Source organism: Quercus lobata, chromosome 10 (assembly GCF_001633185.2).
Source record: "Quercus lobata isolate SW786 chromosome 10, ValleyOak3.0 Primary Assembly, whole genome shotgun sequence".
In the NCBI taxonomy this organism is placed as follows: domain Eukaryota; kingdom Viridiplantae; phylum Streptophyta; class Magnoliopsida; order Fagales; family Fagaceae; genus Quercus; species Quercus lobata.
In genome coordinates, this window is record NC_044913.1 from 22,327,777 (window position 1) to 22,350,191 (window position 22,415).

Below are 22,415 nucleotides of genomic sequence, written 5' to 3' on the forward strand. Positions count from 1 at the left end.
TTGCTGAGGTGACCATTTCTTGGGTTATAAGCCACCTCATCTAGTTCCTCAACTGGATTTATGGGTTCGATCTTCTCCTTGGCTGTTTCACCAGTCATTCATCCTTGGCCAAGATTATTTGTAGTGAGATGAACTTCATCAGCTCTCCTCAGTGAATGGAAAGGGCCACTTCCCAATTAGGCCTTCATTTCCCTTTCTAGCCTTCTTTCTTTGAGGATATGATCTAGGCATGGTATATCGAACCACCTTGTTTTCTTATTGGGCCTAGGATCCACGACTCGTGAAGCATACTCAATGAGCACTCCCAGGGCCGACCCTAGGCTTAGAACAATTAGGTCATTGCTCTGGGTCCCCTTACTAGAGAAGGCCCTAAATTTGGGGGCAATTTTTTAAAATTTGTTATATATAAATATTTTTGGGAGATATTAACACATTTTAGTTTACATTTTTTGTCACAATTAAGAAGGCTCAAAGAATTAAGTAATACTGGAGATAGAGATAAGGCAAATTTAAATAAATAGGTCTTACAAATAGACGTGTTACTAATCACAAGTAATTTAAATAGAAAAATGTTAAAAATACTATAAATTTTACTACATAACTTTTATTTATTTAATTATTTTTATACAAGATAAAAATTCTACTATAACCTAATGTATGTGTATATGTGTGTGAAACTCTCTTCTAGAGACTTAAATTTCAGTCATTGCCCCCCCACATCCCACAAGAACTTATACTTATGAAGTGATCACTGCACCAAGAGTGCATGGTGGTCTCCATAACTTTTATAATTTGATGTGACAATGAATATGATAGGTAGGTTTCAACAAACTATTGAATGCATTTTTGAATGAATATTTGTGATTGGTGATATATCTTTGTAATTCTCATGTTGTAAATTTTATAATATTTCTAGTCTTTTCATAAGCCTCATGTCATTGATCACATTCATTACAACACCAGTTTGTAGTAAAATTTGTTATAACTTTAGCATTTTCTAAAAAAAAATCATATTAAAAATTAAAAAGAATGGATTTAAAAAAAAAAATTATTATATAAAATGCTAGTTAAATATTATTTAAGTGATAACATAAAGACCCCATTTGAAGATTTCGCCTTAGGCCTCCGAAACACTTGGGCCAACCCTAAGCACTCCTAACTCCCCTACAATAATGATCCCATAAATAAGGGGACAACTTGGTAAGCCTGTTGATGATGAACCTAATTCTATCATTTGATGCTTGAAATCTAATGGTGAACGGAGCAAGATTTCCCTCAATTCCATTAAGTGCTTGTTTGGGATGTAATTATAACTTACCTTATTGCTTATTTTTCATATTATTTGCGGATCTCACATGAGTTATATACTTGTTTTATTTAAATTTTACATTTTATCTACAGTATTTAGAAAAAGTTTTCAACAAAAAGTTAGATAAGTTGTTCTCAAACAGACACTAAGAAAAATGAACACTTAAAATCTTGTGGTGCCAGGGCCCAAGATACTTATAAGTTTTGGGTTAAACTCCCAATTTACTTGTTTTTTATGGGTATGGGATTTACTACAATGGGAAAACCTCCTAGAGCCAATCTAATGGCCCAGGGTAAAGTCCTTAAGGCCCACTTTGTATTTTTTTCCCCGTGTATATGCTTCCTGAAAAGGCTCAAGCTATGTGTTGAAACCTTCTTTCTCTCTTTGGTTGTTTCTCACTCTTCTCTCATGTGTTCCTCCCCTATAATGCCAACCCCTTCCCCTCTAACCATCGGCCTTTATTTATAGACTTCCCTTAGTGGGTTCGTCATGATGAGAGGGTGGTTTTCCATATTGGTGGATCACTTTGAGATATATTCCTGACCAATCGAGGATCGATGGCCTGTTGTCGACTTAATATGGGGCTCGACTTGAAACTGGGCCCTGATCTCTTAACTGTACGAGATATTTTGGGTTAGGCCTAGACTTGACATTGGGCCCTGACCTCTTAATCATACAAGGGCTAATGGGTTGGGTGTAGACCTGATGCTCGTACAAATATAAAACTAACATAAATGGTAGGGAGTTTATAAGATTTCAATCCAAAGATTTAAAGTGTCCAATTGACATTGAATTATTAAGTCATCTTTTTTAGTTTTGGCTTTTATGTGTAGTTTTTACAAATTTCATTTTTTTTTTCACAATTTTAAAGTATATGTATATTTTAGCACATTTTCAAAAAAAAAATTGAATAAAAGGCTAAATAAATCATAAATGGACACAAAATCTAATTCTAACATAGTGTCCGTTTGTGATCTGTTTATTTTACTGAAATTGAAATTTTTTTGCTGAAAGTACTATAGATAAAGGTAAAAATTAGCTGAAATAGTACAATGAAACTTATGAATAGTATTGTTAAAGGCCAAAATTTCACAAGAATGTCCATTCCATGAAAAAGTAAAGAAGGCCCAATTCAAGTAGTAAGAAGAATCAACATTAAGGCCCAATTTATATTCAGATTTCCAGCAAAAATGTCATCAAAAAGTCCAGCAAAATTCAGTGAAAGAACTGGGCCGGGATACCCAGAGGCTGTCAGAGGCCCGAGATCCTCAGAGGCCCGGGATCCTCAGGTAATGCAGGGCAGCTGCTGTAGGATTGAGACAACTCAAGAAAGGTACCACGAAATACAAGAAATGAAGAACAAAGATGTCCTTCTCAAGTACCCACTGATGCAGCAAAGAATTAGAAAGTATAAAGCAAACATTCATGAACAAATGAGCTGTATCACAAGGAACCAAGAATGAGAAAATCATACGTAGAAGCAACTGGAAGAGAACTTTCAACCCAGCAGTAAAAGATTCCAACTATTTGGGAATAATGACAACAAGGAAACAACACCGACGGATGAGTCTGAAAAGTGAGAAATCTTGAAGGAAGAGAGATTGAAGGCTAGGACACCCCAGAATGGAAAGTCAGCAAGTGACTTTTAGAGAAACAGTAATAAAGGATGAAAACCATGAGAAAAAGGGGAAGAGACCAGCCCTTAAGCAACTGTCACAGCACGAGCTCTGAGGGGCAAAAGAGAGAAATCACTAGTACCATGGAGCCCTAGAAAACACACTATAAAAGGAAGAGAAAACCCATGTTGAAAGGCAGAGGATTTTCAGTAGGAAGAATATCATAACAGAGTCATTAGAACTCTGTAAAATTTAAGAAAAACAGAGGAATGTCTCCCGGTATCCCAGAAACAGCCACTATAGCACATACTTGGATTCAAAAGGATTCAAACTTTGCAAGTCTTAGAGGCTTGAATAGCCATCAAAGTCTGTAATTTTTGAGCTTATTTGAACCTTGTATCACGTCTTAGTGAGCACATTTGTAATCCACAATCAAGAAAAATAATGAAATATCTCATATTGATTTGAGAATTTCTAACGATTACTTTGCATATTTCTTTACTGCTTCTTGTTGCTCAATACATATATATTCTTGCTTGTAAAGCTGAGTCCCTGCCCAAGTAAAGCCACTCGGACTTGAGTTCCAAATCCCACAAGTCTTGTGCAAAAGCATAAGTCTGTGAGAATTGGGGCCAGGATCCTCGTGGCTGAATCATTCTCATAAAATTCACTTACATATATGTATGTGTATTAGTATATATATATATATATATATACATATATATATCCTAATAGTGCAGAGAACCAGAGATTCTGGGTTCTTACAGGCCTAATACGCCTAGGGATCCCACGACAGTACGCCCCGGGATCCCATGACAGTACGCCCGGTGTAGCAAGTGAAGGAATTCTTTAAAATGTTTATACGATAAAAGATAAGCCTTAAATATTCTATTTCAATATCTTTCTCATTGTGAATATTATGAACATCTTTCACTTGTTTTGTAAGAGTAAAGGATCCTTTTATGATACTAAAACACTTATAATGGTATTTTATTGCTTAGGAGGAATCGCATTTTTGCCTTGAGGAGATTTATGTAACTTGCGCACAATTTGGTTCGTAATCAGCCCATATTTAGCTGCGGTGAACCAAGCCCAGTCCACCAAAATACAACTATTTGGCCCAGGATCCTTGGGCCTGTGTGCTAAAGAAAAAAACACTCTCACATTTTGGCGACTCCGCTGGGGACTGGGAAAAAGGAGAGGGAAAAAGCAGTCCCTTCGCAAGCATGGCTCCAAAGCTAGGAAACACTTAGAGGAAGGAAAGTTCCTCTTAGTGCATTCAACATCAAGATCCCAAAAGTGTGGGTTCCTCCAAAGAACGTTCTACCGAGAGACTCTATATAGAATTTTGGGGAATTTCCCAACACAAGATAAGTTTTATGCGTTATTATTTTCTCTGCTTTAAAATTTGAACATAATAGATCATTGCCCTGCTTTTTAAAAGAAAAACAGGGGGTCATGTAGTAATATTTAAACAATTATAATATTGTCTCATTACTTTAAAGAAAAATGGAGAAGTGAACAAATAAAATATATTGATGAAATGAAGATTGTATGAGATACATAATAGAGAAATGGCCCCACATTTGGGGGCTAATGTATTCTTTCTTTTAAAAAAAAAAATTCATGATATTGTTTTATGCAAGTATTGAACTGGGTACACTGGTATCCTTTCCTATGTATATTTTTTTTTTTTTTTGAGATACGGTCCCAGTTCATGAACTTTGACAGGTTACCGGGTACCTGGACCAGAATTCACAGTGAAGCCTATAGAAACCATGGTCCAGGACTCAGGAAAGAAAAGAGTCATAGGAAAGAAAAGACAATATATCAAAGAAAAAGGAAGATTCACATATTAAGAAATAAGAAGCAGTTTTGAAACAAAAAAAAAAAAATAGAAATAAGTGAATCAAAGAGATTTGATGAAATGTAAATTACATAGCAAAGCAATTTCCTCACGTTGTGGGGCTAAATAATTTTGCAGCAACTTGATAATAATATCATATGCTGCAAGTTAGCAAAATCTAAGAGATCCTTGACTCCAGGAAAGCAAAGCTTGGGAGATCCTTGATCCCAACAAAGCTTAGGAGATCCTTGATCCCAACAAAGCTTAGGAGATCCTTGATCCCAACAAAGATGAGGAGATCCTTGATCCCAACAAAGCTGAGGAGATCCTTTATTCCAGCAAGGCTGAGCACATCCTTAATTCCAGTAAAGTCCAGGAGATCCTTGACTCCAGGAAAGCAAATCCTGGGAGATCCTTGATCCCAACAAAGCCTAAGAAATTCTTGGTTCCAACAAAGCTGAGAAGATCCTTTATTCCAGCAAGGCTGAGTACATACTTAATTCCAGCAAAGTCTAAGAGATCCTTGACTCCAGGAAAGCAAATCCTGGGAGATCCTTAATCCCAACAAAGCCTAGGAGATCCTTGATCCCAACAAAGATGAGGAGATCCTTGATCCCAACAAAGCTGAGAAGATCCTTTATTCCAGCAAGGTTGAGCACATCCTTAATTCCAGTAAAGTCCAGGAGATCCTTGACTCCAGGAAAGCAAATCCTGGGAGATTCTTGATCCCAGCAAAGCCTAAGAAATCCTTGGTTCCAACAAAGCTGAGAAGATCCTTTATTCCAGTAAGGCTGAGTACATACTTAATTCCAGCAAAGTCTAAGAGATCCTTGACTCCAGGAAAGCAAATCCTGGGAGATCCTTGATCCCAGCAAAGCCTAAGAAATCCTTGGTTCCAACAAAGCTGAGGAGATCCTTTATTCCAGCAAGGCTGAGCACATCCTTAATTCCAACAAAGTTCAGGAGATCCTTGACTCCAGGAAAGCAAAGCTTGGGAGATCCTTGATCCCAACAAAGCTGAGGAGATCCTTGATCCCAACAAAACTGAGGAGATCCTTTATTCCAGCAAGTCTGAGTACATCCTCAATTCCAGCAAAGTCCAGGAGATCCTTAACTCCAGGAAAGCAAAGCTTGGGAGATCCTTGATCCCAACAAAGCTGAGGAGATCCTTTATTCCAGCAAGTCTGAGTACATCCTCAATTCCAGCAAAGTCCAGGAGATCCTTGACTCCAGGAAAGTAAAACTTGGGAGATCCTTGATCCCAACAAAGCTGAGGAGATCCTTGATCCCAACAAAGCTGAGGAGATCCTTTATTCCAGCAAGTCTGAGTACATACTTAATTCCAGCAAAGTCTAAGAGATCCTTGATTCCAGGAAAGCAAATCCTGGGAGATCCTTGATCCCAACAAAGCCTAAGAAATCCTTGGTTCCAACAAAGCTGAGGAGATCCTTTATTCCAGCAAGGCTGAGTACATCCTTAATTCCAGCAAAGTCTAAGAGATCCTTAACTCCAGCAAAGTAAAGCCTGGGAGATCCTTGATCCCAACAAAACTGAGAAGATCCTTAATTCCAGCAAGGCTAAGTACACCTTCAATTTCAACAAAGCCTAAAAGATCGTTAGTTCCAACAAAGACGAAGTATTTCCACGAATCCAGCAAAGTAAAATGGTTGTGAAAAAAAAAAAAAAAAATGGAGGCATCTAGAAAATGGATAGAAGTTCCATAATAGCATCAAGAGAAGGTAGATCAAGCATGATTCAACAACCGCCTCATGTCTTGGGGGCTAAAGCCTATTATGCAGTGGACCTTAAATATATTTTGAAGAAAATCAATAGAAACACTATATTGCAAGTCAGTAGCAAAATCAACATTATTGAAAACTCAACAACTATACAATACATCTATCATTTCTTACAGCTCAATAATTGGGCTTACCTATGGAAATAACAAGATTTGGAGGAGATACAGAGACCACTGGAAGACACCTACAACTAGCTCTAACGGCCAACCATGACATCACAACTATTGCCTAATCCTCTCAACGTATCATTAGTACGTGAAAGAGGAATTGAATGGGAAGACCACAAAAGTCACTGCCAATCTCAGTCATTTCATCCAGCACAAAGTAAACTTTGTGGAAAATATACTTTATGATGAATCTGCTCCAGCTGAAGAATATCTCATTGCTAGGATCCCGAGGAGCTCCCATATTTGGGATCTCGGGGGTTCCTATCACAGAAGAAGAAGAAACCTGGAGGGAAAGCAGAATATTGCTTATGAAGGCACGCGGAACCTGAATGTAGCCTACAAGAGGATCTCGGACCACCATCTTACATGATAGCCCAGGAAGAGATCCTGGAGGAACCTGGGGATACGATGAGTTAGAATTTTCCATCTCCAGGATCCCGAGGGGTTCCCATCCTAGAAGAAGGAAGCAATGCCCACGGTTTGAGGGATCCCTTGGACAGAAAAAGAAAGGATGAGGAAGGCTAATATACTGTTTACGAAGATCCTGGAGAAACTTACAGATATGAAAAGGAAGACATAAATCCTACCAAAGGAAAAACTAGAAGAGGTGAACTTGGGGGCTGACGCAAGGAACCCAGAGCCCATCCTAATCAGCAGTCAGTACAGAAAAAAAAAAGAGCAATTGGTGGAGCTATTGAAAAAATATGAAGATTTATTGGCGTGAACTCCTTCAAATTAAATAAGGCACGTCCAAAGGATAAATTTCCTTTGCCTAACATCGATCTCCTCATAGATCCAACTAAGGCAACAACAATATCAACCATTAAGAGGCATACCACGATCAGGGAACTCAAAGAGCTTCTTAGAAAGAGTTTCTTACATTAGGAAGTTCACACCAAGACCAACCTTGGTCATTAGTGGACTATCCAAACTGTTGAAGAAGGGGAATATTTTCATATGGGGAGTTGGGCAACCAAATGTCTTTCATAAAATTTCAACAAATCATGAGTCATTTGCCTACCATATGGGTACTATCCATGGCAAAATCACTATTATTGTACCTGGGATCTTGATCCCAAGCATACAAAGCATTGAAGGACACTGAAATGAGGTATCCTAACATAGAAAAGGCGTGTATGGCAGTTATGTATCTCAACAACTGAATCATTACTTTTCATCCCACCAAATCCTATTGGTGACAAGCTCTCATCCAATAAAAGCCCTCCTCAATCAACTCCTGCAATCTTGAAGAGTAGCCCGGTGGTTAATATTAATTTCCCAATACAACATAGGTCTGAAGGATCCCCAGAGCTATCAAGAGCTAAGCTGTAACAAACTCACTGACCCAGTTCCCTGAAGATGAGAAATGCCTATTAGGTGAGAAGATCTCTAAAAAGTAGAAGCGGTAGAGATCCTTGTAAAGAAACAGACTATGAGGTGTGTGAAGAAAGCCTTCAACGAGCATGCCTAGAGGAAGTCATCCTCTTCCAGGATCCCCGTACGAAGATCCCCCACTTGAAGAAAACACCATGACAGAATCATCTTGGTGGAGCTCCTGGCCATCAATCTACCATTGAAAGCAACCTTAGATGACTCACAAAAGAAGATTCTTTCGATAAAGAATTTGTTCACAGCCAAGAAAGGATATTTTAGAAGATTCTCGAAGAAGAAAACAAATCCTCATCCCTTTAAAGAGAAGAAAGGAAATCAGTTCAGTAAGCCCACTTGAAAATGAAGGGCTACGAAGGAACTTTTCCTGAAGATTGAAAAATTCAATGGTCATGAACAGAAATTTTCCAAGTAGCATGGCCTAGGACTTGGGAAAGGGCAAATTTTCCATGTACCTAGCTCAGGACTTGATCAAAAAAAAAAAAGAAATTTTCCAAGTGGCATGGCCTAGGACTTGGGAAAGGGAAACTTTTCCATGTACCTAGCCCAGGACTTGATCAAAACAGATTTTTTCCAAGTGGCATGGCCTAGGACTTGGGAAAGGGAAACTTTTCCATGTACCTAGCCCAGGACTTGATCAAAACAGATTTTTTCCAAGTGGCATGGCCTAGGACTCGGGAAAAGGCAAATTCTCCATGTACCTAGCCCAGAACTTGAGCAGAATAGAATTTTTTTCCAAGTAACATGGCCTAGGACTTGGGAAAAGGCAAATTTTCCATGTACCTAGCCCAGGACTTGATCAAAGCAGAAATTTTCCAAGTAGCATGGCCTAGGACTTGGGAAAGGGCAAATTTTCCACGTACCTAGCTCAGGACTTGATAAAAAAAAAGAAGAAATTTTCCAAGTGGCATGGCCTAGGACTTGGGAAAGGGAAACTTTTCCATGTACCTAGCCTAGGACTTGACCAAAACAGATTTTTTTTCCAAGTGGCATGGCCTAGGACTTGGGAAAGGGAAAATTTTCCATGTACCTAGCCCAGGACTTAACCAAAAACAGATTTTTCCAAGTGACATGGCTAGGACTTGGTAAGAGCAAACTTTCCATGTATCTAGCCCAAAACTTGGCCTAGAACCATTTTTCTAAATACATGGCCTTGAAATTGGACAAGAGCAAAAGTTTCCAACTACGACCAAGAAAATGGTCAAAAGCAAAAGTTTATGGGTACAAGCTGTAGCATGTACCAGCAATAGGTAAAAGTGCAGATTGTAAGCATATCCCAGTCATGACTACAACTTTAGCATGTACCAGCAATGGGTACAAACTGTAACACGTACCAGCAATAGGTACAAGTCGTAGCATGTCCTAGTAAAGGATGCAAATTGTAAGCAAAGCCCAACGAGGGGTACAAAGAGAAAGAGCCTTGAGTGGGTATGAAAACCCAAAAGTGGGTGTGTAAAGTGCACAAGATTGACCTCCTTGAAAGGAATTGGTTCAAGAGAGCCTAAAGAAGCAAGGAAGGCGTAACTTAAAAAAAAATTCTAAGAGTACATCACTCGAAGTCGCACAAGCATGGATACTTTTGCAAGTCTCTATACAAAGAGATTAATCAATGACATTGCAAACCAGCTAGCGACATTTCCCTCCTCCAACAAGGCGCAAACTCACCAAAGGCTTGGAGGTATTTCAACTTAACAAAAGAAAGGTACCCTTTCGAAGGTGAATTCTAATCTTTCGCAATGTGTTAGTACATCCCATGAAGGAAGTGTAGCAATTCCTTTGGAGTTTCCCTCAAAGAATTATTTGATCTACACATTGATTCTACAAACCAGAAAAGTGTCCAAAAACAATTTATTTTCTCGCGCGTGGGCTACAGGTAACCCACGAGCTCGGGGGGCTAATGTTGAAGGCCAAAATTTCACAAGAATGTCCATTCCATGAAAAAGTAAAGAAGGCCCAATTCAAGTAGCAAGAAGAATCAACATTAAGGCCCAATTTATATTCAGATTTCCAGCAAAAAGGTCATCAAAAAGTCCAGCAAAATTCAGTGAAAGAACTGGGCCGGGATACCCAGAGGCTGCCAGAGGCCCGAGATCCTCAGAGGCTCGGGATCCTCAGGTAATGCAGGGCAGCTGCTGTAGGATTGAGACAACTCAAGAAAGGTACCACGAAATACAAGAAATGAAGAACAGAGATGTCCTTCTCAAGTACCCACTGATGCAGCAAAGAATTAGAAAGTATAAAGCAAACATTCATGAACAAAGGAGCTGTATCACAAGGAACCAAGAATGAGAAAATCATATGTAGAAGCAACTGGAAGAGAACTTTCAACCCAGCAGTAAAAGATTCCAACTATTTGGGAATAATGACAACAAGGAAACAACACCGACGGATGAGTCTGAAAAGTGAGAAATCTTGAAGGAAGAGAGATTGAAGGCTAGGACGCCCCAGAATGGAAAGTCGGCAAGTGACTTTTAGAGAAACAGTAATAAAGGATGAAAACCATGAGAAAAAGGGGAAGAGACCAGCCCTTAAGCAACTGTCACAGCACGAGCTCTGAGGGGCAAAAGAGAGAAATCACTAGTACCATGGAGCCCTAGAAAACACACTATAAAAGGAAGAGAAAACCCATGTTGAAAGGCAGAGGATTTTCAGTAGGAAGAATATCATAACAGAGTCATTAGAACTCTGTAAAATTTAAGAAAAACAGAGGAATGTCTCCCGGTATCCCAGAAACAGCCACTATAGCACATACTTGGATTCAAAAGGATTCAAACTTTGCAAGTCTTAGAGGCTTGAATAGCCATCAAAGTCTGTAATTTTTGAGCTTATTTGAACCTTGTATCACGTCTTAGTGAGCACATTTGTAATCCACAATCAAGAAAAATAATGAAATATCTCATATTGATTTGAGAATTTCTAACGATTACTTTGCATATTTCTTTACTGCTTCTTGTTGCTCAATACATATATATTCTTGCTTGTAAAACTGAGTCCCTGCCCAAGTAAAGCCACTCGGACTTGAGTTCCAAATTCCACAAGTCTTGTGCAAAAGCATAAGTCTGTGAGAATTGGGGCCAGGATCCTCGTGGCTGAATCATTCTCATAAAATTCACTTACATATATGTATGTGTATTAGTATATATATATATATATATATACACATATATATATCCTAATAGTGCAGAGAACCAGAGATTCTGGGTTCTTACAGGCCTAATACGCCTCGGGATCTCACGACAGTACGCCCCGGGATCCCATGACAGTACGCCCGGTGTAGCAAGTGAAGGAATTCTTTAAAATGTTTATACGATAAAAGATAAGCCTTAAATATTCTATTTCAATATCTTTCTCATTGTGAATATTATGAACATCTTTCACTTGTTTTGTAAGAGTAAAGGATCATTTTATGATACTAAAACACTTATAATGATATTTTATTACTTAGGAGGAATCGCATTTTTGCCTTGAGGAGATTTATGTGACTTGCGCACAACTTGGTTCGTAATCAGCCCATATTTAGCTGCGGTGAACCAAGTCCAGTCCACCAAAATACAACTATTTGGCCCAGGATCCTTGGGCCTGTGTGCTAAAGAAAAAAGCACTCTCACAAGTATCAAAAAGTGCAGTGAGACCCATGAATAGTAGCAAAAATAAGCTGAATTGTAAAATAAGTTGACAAAAATAATCCATGTCAAACGTATGAAAAATTATTAGGTCTACCAGGAGGACTGTTAATGTGGTCCTCCCTGACCTCCCAACCAATAGAATGTTTTTTTTTTTTTTGAGAAACAATAAAATGCTATTATTTATGCAAATGTGATATCATCTAGTAATTTTTATTTTTTATTCCTTATATTGATTAGAAAGCTCACACATATATTTACATAAATAACACCATCTTATTAGTTAAAAAAACTACATTAGTAATTTTCTCAGTGTAAATAATAATTTCACCTGACGTACACCTAACATGCCATTTAAGTTAATTGGCATATTTTTCCTAAAAAAGAAAAGAAAAGAAAAAGGCATATTCGAAATGGCACAACATTTCAAGCTCATTAAAGAGACACTGTGAGACATCGGCCCAACCCAGGGTCAGTCTTAATTGAAGAGACACTGTTGTCTCTCTGAGCAACTTCCTCGAAGTACTGAATTAGCTTAAGCCCAAAAAAAAAAAAAAAAAAAAAAATCCGAATCCAAAAATAGAAAAAAAAGCTAGTACGTCAAAAGGTAGAGAGAGCACGCGCCGTTGAATGACGTGCTAAAACAACCTGATCCAAAATTAACAAACCGAGAGTCGCGAGTGAACGCACGCACGCGCAAAAGCGAGTGGTTGGCATCGCGTGAGAGAGAGAGAGAGAGTAATCGTGTGCGAGCGAGAACAGGCAGCGTTATGGTGAGAAGCCCCAAAAAGAAAAGAAAGTCGCACCAAGTCCAAATCCCCCTCTCTCTCTATCTATCTTCCGATAAATCAATATAATCATCAACAACAACAACAACAACCATCATGCCTCTCCTTCTCCTCCACCTCCTTATTTTCTTGCAACTCGGATCTTCAATCGGCTGACTCGCTCCTCCTCCTCCATATCGCTTCTCTTCTCCCTTTCCCCAACTCAGTAACTCGGTCAGTCTCTTTCTCATATCTCTACCTCTCTCTCAGATCTATAATTTTTATGTATTCATGTGTTCTAGGGTTTGATTTTGGTTTTGAAGGTTTAAGATGGAGCCCATGGATATCGTCGGCAAGTCCAAAGAGGACGCTTCGCTTCCTAAAGGTATCAAAATTTTTTTTTTTTTTCAATTTTTGAAGGATTATTAGGGTTTTGTATGAATTAATAGTTAAATTTTTTTGGGGGAAAATTGCTGAATATGATGTAAGCATTGTTGTTCTTCTAAGTTATTTGTATTCAGTGAAATATATGAAATTCTAACACTGTTGCTATCGGCTGTAATCAAATTTTATATTATTGGATTGTATAGTAAGCCTTTTGAACTTTTAAATGTTCGGTCTTCTGGGGCGTTTAATTCTTGTCTATTGTGCAAAACTTAAGAGATTAGGAGCAGTACTTGTAGAGAGAATAGGCGTTCGCGTATAAATTTGATGCGTACTGATTACTTAGTTGATGCAAATAATGTTTTACTATTTTTTTTTTCAGCAACTATGACCAAAATCATTAAGGAGATGTTACCCCCGGATGTGCGTGTTGCGAGAGATGCTCAAGACCTTTTAATTGAGTGTTGTGTAGGTGAGGAATAATGTTCTTTTTTTCCTGCTTTTATATGGCATTTATATCTTTTGATAGGTAAATACGGTTTGCGTGCCTTGGCGAATTAAAAATTCTATCCCTTGTTTATGGAAGAGGAGTTTCCATTATTGATATGTGTCGCGGAAAGGTGTTTATTTTTATTGGTTGTAAAGTGAGGTTTCTCTCTTAAGAGGGTTGCTAATAAAGAACCATTGCCTGTCAATGAATAGAGCTTGATATGATTTCTGATTTATTTTTATTTATTTATTTAAAATTTATTGTTATTCCATTTTCATTTTTTTAGAGTAGTTGTGGATTTTGGTTGAGATTTGAACTTCAACATCGTTGAGTTCGGGCTTTCGGTTCAATTCTTTTGCAAAAAAAGTAGGGTTTATAAAACTTGCATCTCAGAAACTTTGAACCCCACAGAGAATTGTAAAGTTATGGTTCGATTCTTACTTCCTTGTTGTTCTTGAAGTATTTACCATCTACTTTGTGATTTAGAATCGAACTTAAGGCAAAAGTATACCCTGCCTTGATGCAACGCCCCAATGTTACCCTATTGGAACCTATTTCTCTAATAATGCATGCAAAATCAGTATAGCGTTCTGCACTTTGAACAAAGCCAAGTTCTTTGTTACTTCCAAGAACCACTAGATGTGTCACTTGTATTTATTACATGATGAATTTTGATGCAGTAATGTGACCTACCACAATTTATTTTTTGGACTATGGAACCTATTTCTCTAATAATGCATGCAAAATCAGTATAGTGTTCTGCACTTTGAACAAAGCCAAGTTCTTTGTTACTTCCAAGAACCACTAGATGTGTCACTTGTATTTATTACATGATGAATTTTGATGCAGTAATGTGACCTACCACAATTTATTTTTTGGACTAGGTTTATCTTATAAACCTTCTTATTAAGCTGTATTTTACATGATAAAATTATTTGTGTTTTCATTACTTTCACCCTTTTTTTTTGCAATTCTGAGACTTTCTTGTGCATGATGTATAATGTTGATGTAAAATAAAGAACCCTCAACTTTTCACTTACAGTGCAGTATTAGAGAAACAAAAATCTATATCTGATTAACTTCATTTTGAAATCTCTGTGCCTGCCCTCCTTGTTTAAACCAAACCATCTGATAGTCCTACTGAGACTGCCTTTGAGATGAGCCTGCTTAAAGTCTTTGTAATAGGAATATATGGAAAGGGTTGATGTTCATGATGTCTGCCTGCCCATCATTTTAATGCATTGAATAAATTGCCGTTTGTTGTTTGCTCTTCAACAATGACACTTGTTTTCAGGACAAGTTTGTATAGGCTCCAAAGCTGAACAGAAGCTGTTTGTTCAAACTTTAGCTAGGTTAAAACTAGAAGTGACTTAAACTTTTTCAAATTGTTGCCAATGAGCTATAACTTAATTGGCACTTCCTTCAATAATAAATTGGCTAATTCAAACCCTTCAGGTAAATAAGAACAGCCCGATTGGGTCGCAAGTCTCAACTATTGGTAAAGTAGTCATACTTCACCCAAACGAGAATATAATTGGTTGGAGGGTGAGGTCGTGGGTTCAAGACCCATTTGGTGTGTGTAACTTATCAATCCAAAAAATTTATTCAAATTGTATATTGGCGACTTACTAAGATTTACTGGATCAATTAAACATTGTTTGCAAGTGACAGACCTTTTAGTGGAAATTTTGCACTCCTTTTATTGTTGTTCCTATTTGCTGCTGAATCTAATGTATTTCCGGACAGTTTTGATACTATCTGCTGTAAATTAGGTTAGATTTATTATTTCATTCTATGCTATGCTTTTTTACTCTCAATTGCTTTCTAGTTTTTATTGTAGATGTTCAATCAATTTTTTCTTTTACTGAAGGGAGGTTTGTCCTTTATTTTATGCTCTTGCAGAGTTTATAAACCTCATCTCATCAGAGTCTAATGAAGTTTGTGGCAGAGAGGAGAAAAGAACGATTGCACCCGAGCATGTGCTCAAGGCGTTACAGGTTTTTGACCCATACTATATACCTTCTCTTCATGTTTGTGTGATATATATTTGCTTACCTGTTTTCTGTCCGTGATGCCTCTCCACCTTCATGTTTTAGTTTCCCAGTACTTTTATGTGTACATTTTGTCTTTCCTACTTGTAGGCATTATTTGAGTTTAGATTCATGCACTTGATTATGTAATTTATTCTTTACATCACTCAGTTTTGGTACCTCCCTGTGCTATCTAAAGCTACATCCTGGCAGGCTATGTATGCTTTGACAGTCAATTTGTGCTTGTCCTATATGCTTTTAGGTTTATTGAGGTTCTTATCACTGTGTTGTCTCCTCATTTCCAGACAGGGCTTTACTAATTTATAGGGAACTATTAGAGCCAAATATTTAGTTGGCTTTTGTTCCAAGATTTACTGGATAACTTATCATACAATAATATATATTATGTCTTTTACCCCATAATATATTGCTACAAGAAATTGCTCTGGTTAACAACTAGTTGTGCTTGCTTCACATGGAATCAGTCCCAATATCAAAATTTGCAATATGCTTCTATTCTGCCTGCATGTTATTTATTTATAAAACTGTGAGCAGTTGTTTTATAGTCCTTCTGTTATGAAAGATTATAACTTTGTTTATAATGATTTATATCTTTAAAATGTTTGCATGATAACTGATGTATTTAATTTTATTATCAGGTTCTTGGGTTTGGTGAATACATTGATGAAGTTTATGCAGCTTATGAACAACACAAGCTTGAGACCATGGTAATTGTTCATTATTTTTGCTCCTTATGGACATTCACTTGTTGCGAGGCTTATCTTTAGAGAACTGGACTGTTAGCCTTTGGTGGAGCTGGTTCAAACATTTTCCTTACCGGATTCCTCATTTTTTTTGACAGCACAAAATTCTTTTAAAATGTCCTTTATTTTTATATGTTACACACAGTTAGTTGAATTGTGCTATAGAACTGGGATCTTGACAGCTTCTGCTACATGGTATACTCGGTCAAGAGTTATTTTACTGATGATGTTAGGGAATGTTTTCCAGCAGGACTCTCTAAAAGGTGGCAAGTGGAGCAATGGAGCCGAGATGACTGAGGAAGAAGCATTGGCTGAGCAACAGAGAATGTTTGCAGAGGCCCGTGCAAGAATGAATGGCGGGGCTGCTCCCCCCAAGGAACCGGATTCTGACCAAACTTTAGACAGCTAACTCTAGAATCTTTGTTTTTGAGCCTTAGGCAAGCACACTTGACACTTCCATCGGTGCTTTTAGTATCTCTTATGTTATGTACAAAAAATTGACAAGTTTGCTGGTCTACTGTATAAGCACACGCTTCAATTTGTATTCTATCTATGGATCCATGTCTATAAGTTAATGTAATTAGTGAGAGTTTGTCGTAGTCATTACCTCTTTCTGAACCATATGTAATTATTTTGTTTTTAGTTATATCTTTGGAAAGGGTGGGTTCAATTTTTGGTGCTATTTTTGTGTAATTGAGAATGCATTAGCATGAAATCATCCAGCAAGCCAAGGGGGTTGACCATGGTGGTACCCCATTACTCTTTAAAAAGCTAAAGAAGAAGTATTTAAAAATGATTTAAGGTGCTTAAGAAAAGAGGCCATTTTCACTATTTGTCCATTGTACTTTCCTGAACACCCAGCGAAGCTTTAATCATGATCCGATGGAAAGCTTGTCGTAATAAAATTGAAAGAGTTGGTTTATTTATAAATTTTTTTTCAGAAAAGAAAGACATTATTTTCATTGAGAACACAAAAATTGATGTGTCAAGGCCACATTGACAGAAAAATAAAGAAACCTAACATATTCCTGGTGTTCATCTAGGCAGCTGCCAATTATGGTTCACCCGGATGACGCATGGTGGGATCGACAGCATGGTGGATCTCACAAAGAGAAAATGATGTTTCAATCTTTTGGTGTACCAATCAAAGAGAGGGTTTTTTGGTGGGGGTCCTCAGAGGACCCCACAAGAGGACCCCACAAAGCAATGAGGTGTCAGCTCGCAGGTAGGTAAATTGTATACTCTGCGTCCAACATTGGCCCTGAGAAATGAGAAGCCCTTGGAACCCCCACAACATCACCTTGGTGTAATTTTCACTACAAGACATTGGATTTGGAAGTCTGCTGAGCCTGAGAAATGTCTAGGTGTGAATAGTGTTGGGTCTGGTTTGTTGCTATTCCTTCACTGTTTTTGGATTCAAGTCAAAAGAGTCAGTCAAGCAAAATAACTCTCTCCCTGCCCCACTAGAAAGTGAAATTACACACATATTGTCTCCTTAGATTCCTTTCTTTTCTATTTCAATGACTCTCTCTCTCTCTCTCATTTCCTAAAATCAGTTGGTGGGACAGCCTATGTTTCTTTTGTCAGGATTCTCTTGCGCCACAACAAAGAACTAGAAACAAAGAATTAATGAAAGCCCCACATATCTTATATCGATAAAAAGAGAAGTGACCATAATCTCTCTCTCTAACACACACTCACACTCACACTCTCTCTTCACATTATCTTTAAGGAGCTGCTTCTCCCTTTGATTTCCTTTCTCATATGAAGACAGTCATGGCTAATAATTCTCAAGATTTTTCTTCCAAGAGGCACTTCCACTGGACAAAGAAGGTTGGAAATGAAGATGATGAAGTTTCAAGCTTCAAATCCTCCTCAAAATCCCTTGAGGAAAACATAAAAGAAGATGATGAGTTTGCTGCTACACCAGAACCTGTAGCTGAAGCAGCACCACCACCAAAGAGGAAACTGCAAGCTATAGCAATTTCAAGACTTCGTTCAGTTCTTACAGCGTTTGGTAAGAACCGTTCCAACTTGCCACAGGGTCTTGGTAACCGAGTGGTAGGCACACTCTTTGGGAATAGGCGTGGCCATGTTCACTTTGCTTTCCAAAGAGATCCCAATTCTCAACCTGCCTTCTTGATTGAGCTTGCTACACCTATTAGTGGCTTGGTTAAAGAAATGGCATCTGGGTTGGTTCGAATTGCATTGGAGTGTGATAAAGAGAAAGAAAAAGAAGAAGAAAAGAAAGGGGTGAGGCTACTTGAAGAGCCAGTTTGGAGGACTTATTGCAATGGGAAAAAGTGTGGTTTTGCAACAAGGAGAGAATGTGGGCCTAAAGAGTGGAAGGTGTTGAAGGCTGTAGAGCCAATTTCTATGGGTGCTGGTGTTTTGCCTGCTGCAGGGAATGAAGCTGAAGCTGAATCTGGGTCAGATGGTGAAGTCATGTACATGAGAGCCAAGTTTGAGAGAATTGTGGGGTCTAGAGATTCTGAGGCTTTCTACATGATGAACCCTGATAGCAATGGAGCTCCTGAGCTTAGTGTCTACTTGCTTAGAGTCTAAGCAGCAACTCAAGGTCTTAGTTTTTATTTCCCTTTTGTGCTTTCAGGTTATGAAAGAGTAGCTAATGATACTTTGTTTATCTTCAATCATGAAGATGGAGGTCTGGTCCTCTCTAATTAAGTACTTTTCCTTTTTTTTTTTTTTTACTCTGTTTTCTTTGGAGAAGATGAAGAGGTGGGTGGTTTGTATTTTGTTATAGTTTAGGTGGGGGGGGCAATACATTACAAAATGATGGTAGGGTGGGGTCATGAAGGTGTATATGTATAGTTTTTCTTTTTAATCCTTTATTAAGTGATGAGACAAGGAGGCTAATGCAATCATGATGTCTTCGTTATTGGATTAATTTCATTTTCTTTGCCTTAGTACTCAAGCTATTATAGAATTTCTTTTGCAACAAGTTGGAAAAAAAAGTGCTCTAGTAATATCCCACTATGGCTTAGCAGGCAGGCTGAGTATATGTTATGACAACTTTGTAAATTCACTGTAGTAGTGGAATTTCCTTTTTCTCTTCCGGCCATACACCAGCAATTACATGAAAGTAGGGTTATGCCATTCTGTTTGCATAGCAATCATTCTCTTCAGATGATTGGTTACTTTTTGTACACTTCTTTTGTTTGTTAATGAGACTTCAATTTAGGTAAATTGGTATGCAGCAAACAATGATATTTACTCTGACAATTTCATTTATTTGGAGTTTTGGACTGTGTTTTGTTTATTGGTTGGTACACCTAATAAAACAGATTTGGATCCTGCAGATTCCTGCAATTGTCTATAAAAAAATAGAGGAACATGATAATGAACATTCTATTCCTTTTTTGGAGAGAAACAGGCTTGGAGATGCCAGTGGATTCGCCACTCCCTCTCTCACAAATAGATAAACAAGGGATTAAGGGATTAAGGAATTAAGAATTAGGATACACTAGATTTGTGGTCTCTTTTGTTTTCTTTTTTAAAGATTACTTCTTTCCCTGTTTAGCTAGGATCCTTTGGCAACCTGTAGTATATACATGTAAAATTTCAGCACTTGGTCTAAAAGTGTAAGATGGTTCCAATCATTGCTTTTGGTGCTCAAGTTAGTGTGTGAAATGATCCCAAGAATTTTTATTAAAGCCTAATCATAGAAGTCATCAAAAGCAAAATACAAAAAGAAAATCTATATCCAATTCCTGACATAGAATTAGCTTTTCCTCTTGTTGACTGCTTTCCACCATGACATTTGATTCTCCGCAGATTTAAAAATCTTTACTGCTACATTCTCCTCATTTTGTGACTTTTTTTTGCTAAACAAAGTATAGCCCACAAATTTTTTTTATTTTTAAATTCATCTGCAAGTTCCCAAATGACATCTTCAACCCCAAGAAAAAATTACAAATGACAACTTTTACATGGGTTGTTTGGTCATATTAAAAAAGAGTAGCTCTAGTTTGTGCCACCATGCTTGTTTTTTTTTTCAAAGGTTTTCAAGTTTCAAGTAAGGGTATTCTTTTTCTCTGTCTGCAAAAAAGAAAGAAAAGAATTGAGGAAGATGAGGAGCACTTCAACGGGGTTTGGATTACAGCTGGGACAAAAAATCAACATGTTAAGATTAGCTGCACAAAAACCAATGCATGTTGTTCTGATCATCTACTCATCATTCTTCAATGGATTCAAAAGTTGCTGCAGCTGTAGATAAAGTTAAAACGTTATAGTAGGCAACTTCTTTATACCATTATTACTCCAATAAATGCAACCTCAGCTTTCTATAGTCTACTACCCAAAAAATTAAAGATTAAAACACAAACAATCACACACAAAATGTGCACCTTTTATTGTGTTATAAGAACATAGCGCCTAACTTGTACTTTTAATTAAAGGTGCTCCAATAATACATATCTACTGGGGCATGTAGTACTGCTACTTGTCTAAAGCTATATATTCTGTGTATCATGTTTTCTAGATTAAAATATGTGCAGTAGGTAAACTAGTCTGAACATTAAAGCTCTAAAGCTATATGTATTATTACTACTATTTAGGTCTGCTAACTTAGGACTTCTTTGTGTGGAGTACGGAATCAAGAAGTTGGACGAAAGTTGAAAAAGTAAATTTAAAAGAGTAAAAAAGATTCCAGTTAGAATAAGTGTATTGTCCTTGTCTCCAGACTCTCCACCAATGCCGAACCCAACTTGAAAAATGGGAAAAATCTAGTGATGCATTAGATTGGGTGAAGCTGCGGCTGTGTTTAGTTTGATAAAAATTGAATTTCGGAAATTTTTTCCTGCATTTGTTTGGGATGATGGATAATGTTGTTCAATAGGAAATTGTTTTCCGGTTGACCGTAAAATAAAGACACTTATGACGGAAATTGATTTACACTTTCATCTTCTATAAACCATTTTTCACCTCACCAAAAACTTATCAACTGAACTTTTATTTCCCACTTCCCACTGTCTACTACCCAACTACCACCATACTAACGTCCCTGGTCTTTGGTAATAGGTAACTGTAGTCGCGTCGACACTATCGGTCCCTGACCATGATTTTTATTCTAAAATTTTTATTTTATTTTATTATATATGTGCTTGGAGATGAGAAAATATGATAAAGTAGTGAAAAATATATTTTTCATAACATTTTCAGGAACGCAACCAAATATTGGAAAATAATTTTTGGAGTATTTTCAAGAATATAGCCAAATATTTGAAAATAATTTTTTTTTGGAAAATATTTTTATCTGAAAAATATTTTCCGTTGAACCAAACACAACCTAACTAGTGTTTGTTTGAGAAAGTTAAATTATTTATTTATTTTATCTTAGTTTAAAACTTTTTGTTAAACATTTAGCATAAAAACTACCAAAAATTATATCTTTTTGTAAATATTATAGAAATAAGCTCTAGGAAACTACAGATAGAAATTTGCATTAAAGCTGGGTATTCTAGGATAAAAATTTGCAATATAATGTAAGATTATTTTTATTTTGATTGATAACAAAAATCAAGAAAGACGATTACTTATTATAATTATTATGTTCTAAAGTGGGGTTACATAATGCAGTATAACATCAGAATTCAGAACAATAGTAGAAGTATGCCTAGGGGACCACTACTATGGGTATGAAAAACGACGATCAATATTAGGTTTCATGATCGTCATTTTTTCCCACTATTTGGTGGTGTGACTTAACTTTCAAGATTGTTGGCTGTGGTTTTCATGATTGTGGTCCTTATGGAATTGTAAAATGATACTTATTTTAGCAATTTAAATTATTTAACTATTTTGGCCCCCAAGTAGAACGATGTCACGAACAAGTGAAGTGACTTCATGAGGTTCAAGCGTTAGATTAGTGGTACTGACATCTTCTATGATGTTTGATGGGGTTTGAGTGTTAGATTAGTGGTACCGATATCTTCTGTGATATTTGATGTCTGGGCTTGAAACCCTTCTCCCTTCCCTACTATTTACCTAGGAATAAAAAGAAAGTGACAATGTGTTAAGGCCGAGATCCAAAAAGAGATGCTTAAAACATAGGGAGTTACAGATCACTTGCTAAAACTGCACCAAAGAGGAATGTAATCTTGAGAAGTCAATTGAGAGAGAGAGAGAGAGAGAGAGAGAGAGTAGTTGATGAAGTTACAAGTGATTAGCAGCACTGACTTTTGATATGCTATAGAGTAGGTAAAAGAAAAA

At 37.2% G+C, this 22,415-nt stretch overlaps 2 protein-coding genes across 3 annotated transcripts; both read left to right on the top strand.

Moving 5' to 3' along the window:
- The first annotated feature begins 12,563 nt into the window (after positions 1 to 12,563).
- LOC115965700 (protein Dr1 homolog) lies at positions 12,564 to 16,854 on the top strand. Of its 2 annotated transcripts, none has more exons than XM_031084991.1 (6): positions 12,564 to 12,750; positions 12,840 to 12,901; positions 13,283 to 13,372; positions 15,293 to 15,387; positions 16,080 to 16,148; positions 16,432 to 16,854. In XM_031084991.1, exons 2-6 carry the CDS (start codon positions 12,847 to 12,849, stop codon positions 16,591 to 16,593), a joined length of 471 nt encoding a protein of 156 aa, XP_030940851.1. In that variant the 5' UTR covers positions 12,564 to 12,750; positions 12,840 to 12,846; the 3' UTR covers positions 16,594 to 16,854. The 2 variants fall into 2 exon arrangements, with proteins under 2 accessions (XP_030940851.1, XP_030940852.1); XM_031084992.1 differs by having other exon boundaries at positions 12,576 to 12,750; positions 16,435 to 16,854.
- A 795-nt stretch (positions 16,855 to 17,649) lies between these two features.
- On the top strand, positions 17,650 to 19,111 carry LOC115962858 (protein MIZU-KUSSEI 1). Its single transcript, XM_031081735.1, has one exon. The coding sequence runs from the start codon at positions 17,949 to 17,951 to the stop codon at positions 18,747 to 18,749; it is 801 nt and encodes a 266-aa protein (XP_030937595.1). The 5' UTR covers positions 17,650 to 17,948; the 3' UTR covers positions 18,750 to 19,111.
- Positions 19,112 to 22,415: the final 3,304 nt, after the last annotated feature.